This window comes from Lineus longissimus, chromosome 18 (assembly GCF_910592395.1).
Source record: "Lineus longissimus chromosome 18, tnLinLong1.2, whole genome shotgun sequence".
Taxonomy (NCBI): domain Eukaryota; kingdom Metazoa; phylum Nemertea; class Pilidiophora; order Heteronemertea; family Lineidae; genus Lineus; species Lineus longissimus.
This window is the reverse complement of record NC_088325.1, coordinates 1,711,931-1,725,265: the sequence shown is the minus strand read 5'-3', so window position 1 is coordinate 1,725,265 and position 13,335 is coordinate 1,711,931. Positions and strand designations below refer to the sequence as shown.

The following is a 13,335-nucleotide window of genomic DNA, read 5'->3' as shown; positions in this document are numbered from 1 at the left end:
TATCTGATATCAACTGTATTAGAGGTGTAATCAGACTTCACTCTGACCCCGGTCCCTTCCTGAAAGCTTTCAGTAGAACTCAGATGAGCTGCTCAATCAGAGCGGCAGTCTGGGCATTTCTGCTGCTCCTATATCCACTGGGGCCAAGGAATATCCATGCCAATGTCCCTGTCAGTAATCCCTGAACTCTATTGTTTATTGGCTAAACAATGGAGACAAGCGAGCCTCAATTAATTCAGTCCGCGACTGCTGACGCGGCTCCAACAATAGCAGTATCCTAGAAATTCTAAAAATAAACTTTAAATGTCCCGCGCCGGGGATTCCCAGACTGGAGCCTCGCTTCCACTCTGCCAGGAAGCCAGCGGATAGTGCATTAACGGGGTATGCTAGGAATCCGTGTTTTTCGTATTAAATAACCTATTTACATGGAGTAAAAGTTAGCAGCAGCTGTAGGTGACTAGCTGGGCTATTTATGGATATACATTTACGGTAGTACCTATCCGATTGGCTGAACCATGGCAGATATAACCATGAAACTCATCTGGTACCGACTCGGGGAGGCGAGTGAAAATATGGCGGAGCGCTATGGGCGATTCTTAGTTTGGTACAAAAACTTCAACTACAGGAATTTAGACATCGTAGACATGTTTTTCGTTTCTTGGATTATCTTTGGTGTTGTGGTCGCGGGGCTGGTGCATTTTTACTTCAAGTTTTTCGGTAGGAAGGCCGCACAGGCGCCCAAAACCGCGCACCCCACACCCCGAAGACGGCATTTTGATGCAGCAAGCGTGGAGAGTTGCCAATGGTTAAATGCCGTCATCAACTGGGTCTACCTAAACTACAACAGTACACCGGAATTCGTCAATAGCTGGCTGCATGCCCTTAATGAACAGACCAGAAAACAACAGGTAAGGATTTCAGTTATAGAACGCCATTTGCCACAGAAATACTGCCAATTACATGTATGCAAAAATCGAATCTGACAGCTGCAATAATGTAGTAGTCGCTTATCGAATACTTATGCATTTGTTGTCTAAAATCACATTTTCGATGCATTTTTTTACCATTCAACAATCCATGTGATATGTTGGACAAAATGATGTGAGGATATAAGCCAACTAGTGGATACTTTCCAATCTAGGCCAATCCTCATGGCGTCCTCTCACCTGTAGTGGTGATTACCAGTAGTAACCCAACCTTTAGTAGAACTGAGCAGACTGTAATATCCTGATTTTTCGTCCTGGGAACTGTCACTTAACCAAATGACATCCTCCAAAAATGGAACTTCACATTATAACAGAATCTATCTCTCAGTATCCATCACTACATGTACAGTAGAACCTCTCTATTAAGAACACCCTCAGGACTGACACTTGCTGTCCTTAATAGAGAGGTGTCCTGATTAGAGAGGTCAAATTGAATTGAAACAACCAATTTGGGACCAAAACTAGTGTCCCTAATAGAGAGGGTGTCCTTATTAGAGAGGTATCTGTTAAGAGAGGTGTCTGCTAAGACAGGTGCTACTGTACATGTTCATGTAGTCATAGATTGATTTCTATCAGCCAGCATGATTACTGTTGCAAAGAATTTAAAAATAAACTTTACTAATGTCATTTAGGCTCATCTTCTGGGCGACATGGGCTCGGTTTTGGTGTGATGGGTCTCACATACACTATCAGCTTACATGTAGATGTATACCTACACTGTATTGTGTTGAAGGACATCACTATGGCATGTATAGGACCCATAGGCCTATGTATAACATTGCTTTCATTAAAAGCCTCTGCTTGAGATAAAAGAACAGGAGGGGTCGATCATTAATCGATTTTCTCTCCTCGATGATAACCTGCAGTTGACCTACATATATTTGTTGACAGTTTCGACATGCTCGATGGGAGGACGCGCTCAGACATGTTATCTCTTGGTGTGCCCGTTATTGGAGCAAAAGAATTTGATAAGAATCCTGTGCATTTAAATGTATATTCTTCAGTCTCAAGGGTGCATACCATACTTATAATATAGCACATACAGTAGAACCTCTCTATCAAGGACACCCTCAGGACTGACAGGTCCTGCGCTTAATAAAGAGGTGTCCTGATTAGAGAGGTCAAATTAAATGACCATTACCAATTTGTGTCCAAAAGTAGTGTCCTTAGTAGAGAAGTTGTCCTTAATAGAGAGGTGTCCTGATTAGAGAGGTCAAATTGAATGACCATAACCAATTTTGGTCCAAAAGTAGTGTCCTTAATAGAGAGGGTGTCCTTTATTAAGAGACTTCTGGCTGTCTTGCACTTGATATAGTCGACAATATTGAATATAGGATTCTTCTGAAAAAAACACCGTATAAATACCGAACAACGTTCATTGAAAACATGAAGTGTCATATCCTTTGTCATCTATCTAGTCCAGTCTAGTCTGATTTATAAATGTTTGGACAACAGATAAATAGGCCTATTTCTGTGCCACCTACATATACAGTAGAACCTCTCTATTAAGGACACCCTCAGGACTGACAAGTACTGTCCTGATAGAGAGGTGTCCTGATTAGGGAGGTCAAATTGAATGAAAACAATTTGGGACCAAAGCTAGTGTCCTTAATAGAGAGGTTGTCCTTAATAGAGAGGTGTCCGCTTAGGGAGGTTCCATTGTGTAAGTTTGTCAACAATTTTTTAATCTGTGTATTTCTGCCATGTTGGCATGTCTTTATACAGTGGAACCTCCCTTAGCGGACACCTCTCTATTAAGGACAACCTCTCTATTAAGGACACTACTTTTGGTTGTTTCCATTCAATTTGACCTCTCTAATCAGGACGCCTCTCTATTGCGGACAGCACTTGTCAGTCCCATGGGTGTCCTTAATAGAGAGGTTCTACTGTACATTTACATTGCTGCAGTGCTTCTCACAGTGTAATTTCAATGCTGAAGTTTTATTGAAGTTTTAAATAAATATTGTCGGGGATTTCATATCCGCAGGCTGGCTGATAATGTTCTACATGAAGTGATCAATATTCATGCTCTAGCCGGGTACCATTGCGTTACATTGTAATGGTCTCCGTGGCAATACCCAATATTGAACGACAGGGCTGAGGTATTGCATTTTCCAATTATCAGAACATGGCATACACCAGGCTAAAGCTCAGGCCTTTCAATTACGTGGAGATCTCTACACCCTGTATTTTTTTAGCCTATTTTGGGGGACATGTGTTTTGGCTTTTTAGCTTAATTTGGGGACATTTCATAGCGCCAATTTGCCTGAACAGCGACGTCATAAATCAAAGTTAGTGACTGATATCACCACATACACCTGAAAAATCATAAATTTAGGGTAAAACTATCAAATTAGGACCTAATTTGGGGACATCCTGTATGGCCTAAGGCCTGAAAGCTTGTGGCTTCGTTCACACATAACATGGCATATAAATAGCGAAACGACGTCCATTTTCCATTTCAATGATATTTTGTCAGCTGTCACAATCGTTTGAAAATCTATCATATTTTTTCTTTAAAATGCATTAAAGCAATAAAGACATAGTATATTTGTTCAGTGTATACAGTTAGCTGATGTCATCAGTTGTGCTCAATCGATGCTAATAGATTATATTTATAATGTACATGTAAAAAGGTGCAAAATTGTAATATACTGTAGAACCTCTCTATTGAGGACACCCTGGGGACTGACAAGTGCTGTCCTTAATAGAGAGGTTTCCTGATTAGAGAGGTCAAATTGAATCAAAACTAGTGTCCTTAATAGAGAGCTTGTCCTTGATAGAGAGGTTGTCCTTAATAGAGAGGTGTCCACTAAGGGAGGTTCCACTGTAGTTAGCCTGACATTCAGTCCTGGATCACCACAAGTAGAGGTTCTCATAGTGATTCAGCCTTATGCATAATAGTACAGTAGAACCTCTCTATTGAGGACACCCTGGGGACTGACAAGTGCTGTCCTTAATAGAGAGGTTTCCTGATTAGAGAGTTCAGATTGAATGGAAAATACCAATTTGGGACCAAAACTAGTGTCCTTAATAGAGAAGTTGTCCTTAATAGAGTGGTTGTCCTTTATAGAGAGGTGTCCGCTAAGGGAGGTTCCACTGTAGTTAGCCTGACATTCAGTCCTTGATCACCACAGGTAGTGGTTCTCATAGTGCTCAGCCTTATGCATACGGTAATAGTATATGCTTTATTAGACTAAATGGATTCGTCACTCAACCTGAGTCTTTTTCACACCACAAAAGCTTTGCTTACCGCAGAAAAAGTGGCTTCAGGCTTTATAAATTAATTCAATAATGTGGCCATGAGCAATTATCGACACGAGACTGACAAAACGTTTGATTTATCGTCGAAAATATTCTGATATTACTGACCTGTGATGGAGATTTATTGGTTTAATCTGTTTCAAACATGGTAAAGGGAGCAATCAACTTTGACTTATTGCTTAGGCGCGTGCTTTGGCCGGCAAAGGATGAGGTTCTGTTGAAGTAATCGAGTGGGAGGATTCTTCTTCTCAACATGGTAAATGTTAGTTCCAAGGTTGTGTATGTTTAATATGCCAGCTGGTTTGATACATGTAAGTCTTGTCAATTTCCTTCTTATGAATAAATGATAAGTTAAAGGACCTATGGTATTATTAAGGGCATTATTAAAGGGTCATAGCTATAGCTGGGGAAGTCACCACAATATATGTTTTTGATTATGATTTTGGCCAGAAATTTCCAAAAGAGTCATTTTGCCCGACCAAAATTACTAAGATTTCCTGTAGTCTGCGCTACTATCTATAAATGGCTACTTCGATTCCATCTATCATCATCGTTCTTGTCATGTGAGAAAAAATAAACATGATTGCTGGATACAAATATTTACATTGGTCGTATAAAGTCTAGACGTGATAGGCTATCAGATATTGACAAAACAAATACATGTATACACATCTTAGCCACTTGCCAGTGATGTCACATTTTCATCCCACAACTATTTTCATCCCTGTCCACTTGAAGTTTTATCGACAATTATTTTTACCTCTCCTGAGGTGGAGGTCACAAAATTGTTCCCCGCGAAAACATACTGTATGGACTCATCCGCGGCTGAAATATTTCTGTGTACAGTATTATTTGAACAGGGGGGTACAGGGTTTGCCTTGACTGCTGCATTATCTAAAGTGCAGCTGTCAATCTTGCTTCGATCCCTGAACAGGGGGGTATAGGGTTTGCATTGACTGCTGCATTATCTTAAGTGCAGCTGTCAATCTGGCATCGATCCCTGAACAGGGGGGTACAGGGTTTGCATTGACCGCTGCATTATCTTAAGTGCAGCTGTCAATCTGGCGTCGATCCCTGAACAGGGGGTACAGGGTTTGCCTTGACCGCTGCATTATCTTAAGTGCAGCTATCAATCTGGCGTCGATCCCTGAACAGGGGGTACAGGGTTTGCATTGACTGCTGCATAATCTTAAGTGCAGCTGTCAATCTGGCGTCGATCCCTGAACAGGGGGTACAGGGTTTGCATTGACTGCTGCATAATCTTAAGTGCAGCTGTCAATCTGGCGTCGATCCCTGAACAGGGGGTACAGGGTTTGCATTGACTGCTGCATAATCTTAAGTGCAGCTGTCAATCTGGCGTCGATCCCTGAACAGGGGGTACAGGGTTTGCCTTGACTGCTGCATTATCTTAAGTGCAGCTGTCAATCTGGCATCGATCCCTGAACAGGGGGGTACAGGGTTTGCCTTGACTGCTGCATTATCTAAAGTGCAGCTGTCAATCTGGCATCGATCCCTGAACAGGGGGTACAGGGTTTGCCTTGACTGCTGCATTATCTTAAGTGCAGCTGTCAATCTGGCATCGATCCCTGAACAGGGGGGTACAGGGTTTGCCTTGACTGCTGCATTATCTGAAGTGCAGCTGTCAATCTGGCGTCGATCCCTGAACAGGGGGTACAGGGTTTGCCTTGACTGCTGCATTATCTTAAGTGCAGCTGTCAATCTGGCGTCGATCCCTGAACCGGGGGGGGGGTACAGGGTTTGCATTGACCGCTGCATCATCTTAAGTGCATCTGTCAATCTGACGTCGATCCCTGAACAGGGGGTACAGGGTTTTCATTGACTGCTGCATTATCTTAAGTGCAGCTATCAATCTGGCGTCGATCCCTGAACAGGGGGGTACAGGGTTTGCATTGACCGCTGCATAATCTTAAGTGCACCTGACCTTCTTGAGAAACTGGAGGTTGACGGTTCAAATAGTGTCATTGATTTCGTATCAGAAATGTCAGATCAATCATTCCGCCAATCAGAATCTGATGACAATTGATTTCCGCAGAGGCAATTAAGCAAACCCTAGATTACTGTTGGTCGATAACTTGGGGATATTTAGAAACAACTTGTCTTTTGGGGAATCGGCCAACCGACTTCATGGTGGTGTATATTTGAAGTCGTAACCTGAATCGTACCATCCTTAGGAAATCAGGGTTGTTCGCTTCTCCTGCCATGCACAAAAACCCCTCGGACATTTCCCCCTGTCAGCTGAAGTACAGACGTACATCACCTTTAAAGGGACAATATAGGCAACAGCTAGGCAGGCAAGATAAAGTTACACAAAGTCGCCAATAGGGGTCTCTCACATCTCACAGTAGGTCGAAATGATTCATGCTTGTACGAGGGATATATTTAGTACTGAGTCTGACATGACCCAGGGCCCTTACTGTGTATACTAGTCACTTGAAGATGGCCAAATTAGGCCCTCTCCTCCTGCCTATAGTCCCCCTTTAAGTCAGCATCGGAGGTTAAACTGTCAACCTCGGTTCCAGTACAGTACTTCTAATGATTTGTGTGAATGGAAATCGCTCTCAGATATCTTAGAGGTTGCGGTGCGCATCTCGGGGAATCAGTGCTTTCTTTTCTGTCGGCATAATAAAACAACCAGTAAGTTTGAATATCGGTGTTACTACGCTTTTGAAATTCCAAGACTCAAATGTAAACAACGTTCTCATTGGACGCACTTACTTCTGGGCTGAAACTTAAACGAATGAGGGCGGATGTCTCAGGGGTTTGTGTGCAGGGCCGGAGAAACGAACATCTACCCCTGATTGCCTCAGGATGGGTTGGTACGGCAGCCTCCGGTCTTCGAGCTCGCCATTTGCCTGTTTAAGATTTTGACCAGACTTTCGATTGACGTCCCTGACCATTGACGATTTCCATTTGCTCCGAGATAGGCCAGGTTGTTTATCTGGCTTTCGCTGAGTGGTCTGGCCTGGGGGAAATCAATTGTCATTGGATTGAGCAATCGATCTGGTCATATCACGCAGTTGCAGAGTCTAAACACCAATCTCGTACCCGTGAAAGAGGTACGCCGTTCGTTATCAGGAAAATAGGTCCAGGAAAATAGAAATGCAGTTATACACAATGCCGTAGTGCAGTTATTATGCATACGAATTCGTTGAAACTTTGTATTTATACTATTTGTATATCAGTTACACAAGAGCAATCCTGAGATTTATTTGTAGTTACCTATTTACGCAAATTAATTCAAATTCATAACGAATTCAAATTTCAATAACAAATTTCAAAACAGAGAGCGTAGGCTGATAAAGTATGCCACTTCGAAGTTTCTTGAATACCTAAAAATCTCTTGTCTGCACGCATTGTTGACAAAAATCATTCATTGCAGCGTCTCGTGTTTAAGGTTAAACCCCAAAACGACCAGTTTCACCTGCAGGCAAGCAACTTCTTGTCACTTATCGCAGGCTGAGCAATAAAATTATCTCGTTTTGGGTGATTTACTCAAACCAGCCCTGTCCCTGAAGGGTAACTGGTGTGTACTGGAGGAGCTTGGCCCGGACGAAATCAATTTTTATTGGATTGTCCGATTGATCTGGCCATATCTCACCGACGCAGACCTTTCAACAATCGTTAAAATGATTTGTTGCAAGCAAATCGTTCCTTGCTGGTATATAAAATGGCTGATGAAAGAGCGATTTAGGCATGCAAAGGTAGAAGTGTATTGTTTAAGTGAGGGGCCCCATAGCCTTCTAGGGTGTTGCTGACTACCACGCAATAGGGCCTTGTTTGAACCAGGGCACAACCCAGGAATCTTTCTGGATGAACTGCCCTAAATTCCTGGCTCTTCGAAGTCCTTGGAATCAAACTGAAAACCGAGGTTCCGGCACTTGGTGGTGTCTATGCCAGGGACACAAAAGACCCCACCAAGTGAGAAACATGGATAACTTGGATGGACTCAACCTCTTGCTGGGACTTGGATGGACTCAACCTCTCGCTGGGTAACTTGGATAGACTCAACCTCTTGCTGAAGAAAGCAGAGTTTTTCTGTAGATATTTTGAGCCAGACCTTCAACTACACCAAAGTAGGCCTACCTTGGCCCTGTTCGGTCAGTGTATCCACCAATACTGCTGGTGTATACAATAGATAAACTGATTTTACAATAGATAAAGGCCTGCTTATGCGTGTTTGACCCTGAAAGGTTAAAGCCCTGACCCTATTTATCGCTTGGCCAAATCTAAATGAGTAAGGGGTTAAGCTGGTAGGTGGTTCCACCACGCAAATGAGCTTATACAAGTTTTCAGACTGACACAGAACACAACAGGTGTTTGCCCCCCCCCCATCACCCCCAAAAAAGTTAGCTGCAGGCATGTAATGCAGGTCTTTAGACTGTGTTGAGTTAATACCTCTCTGGTATTGAATAGATAAACTGTTTTTGTATGTCCAGCCCTGAATGGCTAAAGCCCTATTTATTGCCCCGCTGAATCAACATAAGTAGAGGGTTAAGCTGGTGGGTGGTTCCAGACAATTGGCTTGATAATTGTGATAAGAAATTAACTTGTTCACAAAGGGTTAAAGCATATAGGCCTACTTAAAAGATGGTCTTATTTCAGTGCAAATCATCTGGTGAGACGCCACTAAAGGGTTAAAAGGTATTACCAAATAACCAAGACAATTATTTCTTAAGGACTAACGAACTATTGAGACAAGCGCTAATTATCATCACACGAAACGCATCGCCTAATTCATTGACTTGATCAGGGCTAACTTATCGAAAACAGCTTTTGTTATCACCATGGCAACCAGACAAACAGGACTGCGGGCAATGCACAAGACATTCCCGCTTGTTACTGGGATTCTGAAATTGGCAGATACGATCTCGGCGGACGCTCGTTGCTAAGCCAACATTGCTTGTCGATGTCAGATCGAGGTGCCGTATTTTTGTGATGATTGTCACGTTTGTCAGGTTCGGGGTTCCGCGGTGTATAGTCCGTTCCAGTATATTGAAAAATGTTGCATGTTGCTCTCATTTTAATAATATCGCTTCAAATTTTATCAAATCTACCTCAAATTGATCTTTACATTATGTTCCTACTGTTAAATCCATTCAAAAGTTCATTCCGACCACAACCGCTCAAAAAATGATGACTTTGTGCAGGATATGCTCCCTGTACTAAATACATGTGTCAAATGCACGGGTCTTTACCAGCAACAGACTGTCTGGTGCTTGCGCAATGTCATTTATCCTGACTTTACTTCAATGAAGTAAAGAATTCAGACAGTGCTATCAATGTGAAAAATCAGGTGAAGTTTGGACAATCCATAGCGAATGTATGTGAGCTTAAAAACACATTCATCCAACCAGCCAACCAGCGCATGCCTGGATTAGCTTGACAACTTCCTCGAGATTGCATCGTGAAATTGATGTATGTATGGTGGTTACAATTCCTGTCATCTGTCATGTCTGTCACAGTCTTGATACCGGAGGATATGGAATCGCTCCCTCTCATGATCAGTGAAGGACGTACTTCCTGCTATTATCCGCTGGTAGTGGTAGATGAGTGATCTTCTTACTGTTGAGATGTTGCTGATGACAAGAAAGCAAACAATTTTTTTAGACGTTGAGATTCCATATCCTGGAGTCTGACAGCGCAGACAGTCACATGGTGGTTGTCATGGTATTCTGTTGAGAATTACAGAATGGTTGAATAAGTTTGACATTTGCGATTAGGTGCATTTGGATTGGTTTGAGTCAGTCAATGTTCAATCAAATGTCGATTTATACGTTCGCACTCAAACATATTCCAATTGATTTCATTAAAATTTGTCTATTTAGATTTGATTTTGATAAAACTTGATGTATATATTGATGTTCATCGTCATCATCATCATTTCCCGCAGCCTTGGGGCCATTGGGGCGACCCTAAGCTTTTAACGACGCGGCAACGCACGGTTCTGTCCTCTGCGAGGCGGATCAGGTCACTGGTCTTTCCTCTAGTCCAATGCGTCACGTCATCCATCCAATTCTCTTTGGAGGGCCGCGTCGGTGGTTACCCTCCACTGTGCCCTGCAAGACGGTACATTGAAACAGATTGAGGATCATTCTTTGATGGCTTACATTTGGCGATGATAAATTCAACTTTGCGTTGTAGAGATGTTTATGAAAAAAAACTGAATATCTATTGAATTTGAATGTTATCATTTTTGGATGCATTTTCCCAAGGGGAGCTGATAGACGACAAAATGACTCGTGTGGGTAACTAATGTTACCCAACTCCTTCCAGTTTCGATGACCACTGGGTTCTCCCTTCAGTGGCAAAACCAGCCCTCCTGCATCTTGCCTAAGACACTGTCAGAGTCTCTTTTAGTCATAACTCGTATCCTGCTTGTCTCAGCTGACGAGAAAGTCATCACCAACATGGAAGTCCCTTATCCATCAGATACTTACTCATCTTCCTGACCCAGTTCCTTTCAGTGTCCATGACCACTAGCACCTTCCTTCAGTGGCTAATTCAGCCTCCTGCATCTTGGCTCCTCTGTGTCAGAAGCTCTCTCAGGCATAACCCATATCCTGCTTGTCTCAGCTGACGAGAATGTCATAACCTCCACCATCAGATACTTACTCATCTTCCTGACCCAGTTCCTTCCAGTGTCCATGACCACCAGGACCTTCCTTCAGTGGCTAATTCAGCCTCCTGCATCTTGGCTTTTATGTTGTCAGCAGCTCTCTCAGTCATAACTCATATCCTGCTTGTCTCAGCTGACGAGAAAGTCATTACCTCCGTGGAAGTGTACCATATTCCTGACCTAGTTTTCTCCCATTTCAGCGACATCTAGGACCTTTCCTTCAATGACAAATTCAGCCCTCCATTATCTTGGCTGCAATGGCGGAAACTCTCTCAGTCATAACTCATATCTTGCTGATCACAGCTGACGAGAAAGTCATTATCTCTGCAGAAGTCCCTTAGCAGGCAGGTGATATCTCTCCATAACTTCCTGACCGGTGTCTTACCAATTTCCACCTAAGGCACCAGGACCATTCAAGGCAAGATTGCAATGATGAGGATCATTAACTTCTTCTTCTTCCTCTTCTTTAGCATTTACTCTGCACTTGGAGGTGACTTTCTCCAGGGAGTATTCCCCCTCCAAGGTGGGATGAGCATTTTGCATGCCACTACGGTTCTGGCACCAATTGGGTTTATTGGCCTAGTTTCTCCGACATTGGCCAGAGGTTGAGTCCTCGCAAGCTACTCTTGTTTCTCACTTGGTGGGGTCTTCTCTGACCAGAGGTAGAGTCCACGCAAGCTACTCTTGTTTCTCACTTGGTGGGATCTTCTCTGACCAGAGGTAGAGTCCACGCAAGCTACTCTTGTTTCTCACTTGGTGGGATCTTCCCTGACCAGAGGTAGAGTCCACGCAAGCTACTCTTGTTTCTCACTTGGTGGGTTCTTCTCTGACCAGAGGTTGAGTCTACGCAAGCTACTCACGTTTCACACTTGGTGGGATCTTCTCTGACCAGAGGTAGAGTCCACGCAAGCTACTCTTGTTTCTCACTTGGTGGGATCTTCTCTGACCAGAGGTAGAGTCCACGCAAGCTACTCTTGTTTCTCACTTGATGGGATCTTCTCTGACCAGAGGTAGAATCCACGCAAGCTACTCACGTTTCTCACTTGGTGGGATCTTCTCTGACCAGAGGTAGAATCCACGCAAGCTACTCTTGTTTCTCACTTGGTGGGATCTTCTCTGACCAGAGGTAGAGTCCACGCAAGCTACTCTTGTTTCTCACTTGGTGGGTTCTTCTCTGACAAGAGGTAGAGTCCACACAAGCTACTCTTGTTTCTCACTTGGTGGGTTCTTCTCTGACCAGAGGTAGAGTCCACGCAAGCTACTCTTGTTTCTCACTTGGTGGGTTCTTCTCTGACAAGAGGTTGAGTCTACGCAAGCTACTCACGTTTCACACTTGGTCGGGTCTGTTGCTTCCCATGGCTGAGACACCAGATACAAGGAACCTCGGTTTTACGTCTCAAAGAGTTAGGAATTTGGCTCCGAAAGCCACGCCGTTCATCAAGAAGTACAATCCTGGGATCTTTGCAGAATCGAACCCAGGCCCTATTTCGTGGCAGCCAGCAGTGTTAACCACTAGGCTATGGTACCCATTAGCTTCTAGCATTATATAAACTGCTTCATTCATTATACAGTAGCGACCGGAAGATGAAATACTCCTGCAAACGAAATTGACGGAACTCTCTCAAAGGAAATCCATTTGCGAGAGAGAATACCTCCATTATTCACAAAGGCAGAGAATTGGTTAAACAAATGAATTATAGAGACTAATAACCCTCCATCTTTGAAGCCTTTTATCTCTTTGAAGGAAGTTTACAACAAGAGGCTGCATTATTTGTATGCGTTGATAGAAATCTCCCAGAAGAAATCCGTCTGTTGAAGAGAAACCTTTCAATAATGCAGTTACCATGACAGCTTCTGGTGTAAGCGTATCTGGTGAAGATAGCTCAATTGAGTGTGGTTTGCATCGAGTCTTATCAACAATCCTTGTGAACCCCTTCTCTATCATAGGAAGCCAGAGAACTCACTTTGAGGTGACAATAAGATGCGGTGTCTGCCATGATAATATTTGATGACAGAAGACAAAAGTTCCCACAAACGAGCGATTTAGATTTCTGCAACCTACGATCATGATCACATGTGATAATAATCACTTGTGTGCAGTGGTCATTGCAGGTGCCTGCGATAAGAATCAATGATCACTGGTTGTTGTGATCATATCAAACCAAGCGTTTGCCTGCAGATAAGAGATCTTCCTGTGGTTCACATAGCAGCAATTATTAACACCAGTCGTCGCGATATAAACTGCTTGTTTGCTTTGCGCTGAACAAGAGAAACCATGAGAAGCATAAATTCTTATAAAGAATACCATATCTTCTGTCTATCTGTTCGTACCAGGAAGTCAAATTCTTCTTCCGTGGGCAATAAAAAGCATTACTTGCATCGAGAGATACCTCTCTTGCATAAAAAAAGCTTTTCAATAATGCAGTATACTGTTACCAAGACGACTTG

The 13,335-nt window shown here is 43.1% G+C and overlaps 1 protein-coding gene across 36 annotated transcripts in view; it reads left to right on the top strand.

Annotated features, from left to right (window-relative positions):
• Positions 1-357: 357 nt before the first annotated feature.
• LOC135502483 (phospholipid transfer protein C2CD2L-like) overlaps positions 358-13,335 on the top strand; it is a 121,526-nt gene continuing 108,548 nt past the window's right edge. For all 36 annotated transcript variants that reach the window (XM_064795380.1, XM_064795379.1, XM_064795375.1 and 33 more), the window contains exon 1: positions 358-908. In XM_064795380.1, coding sequence (XP_064651450.1) covers positions 516-908 — 393 coding nt within the window. In that variant the 5' untranslated portion in view covers positions 358-515. The remainder of the gene's footprint in view (positions 909-13,335) is intronic.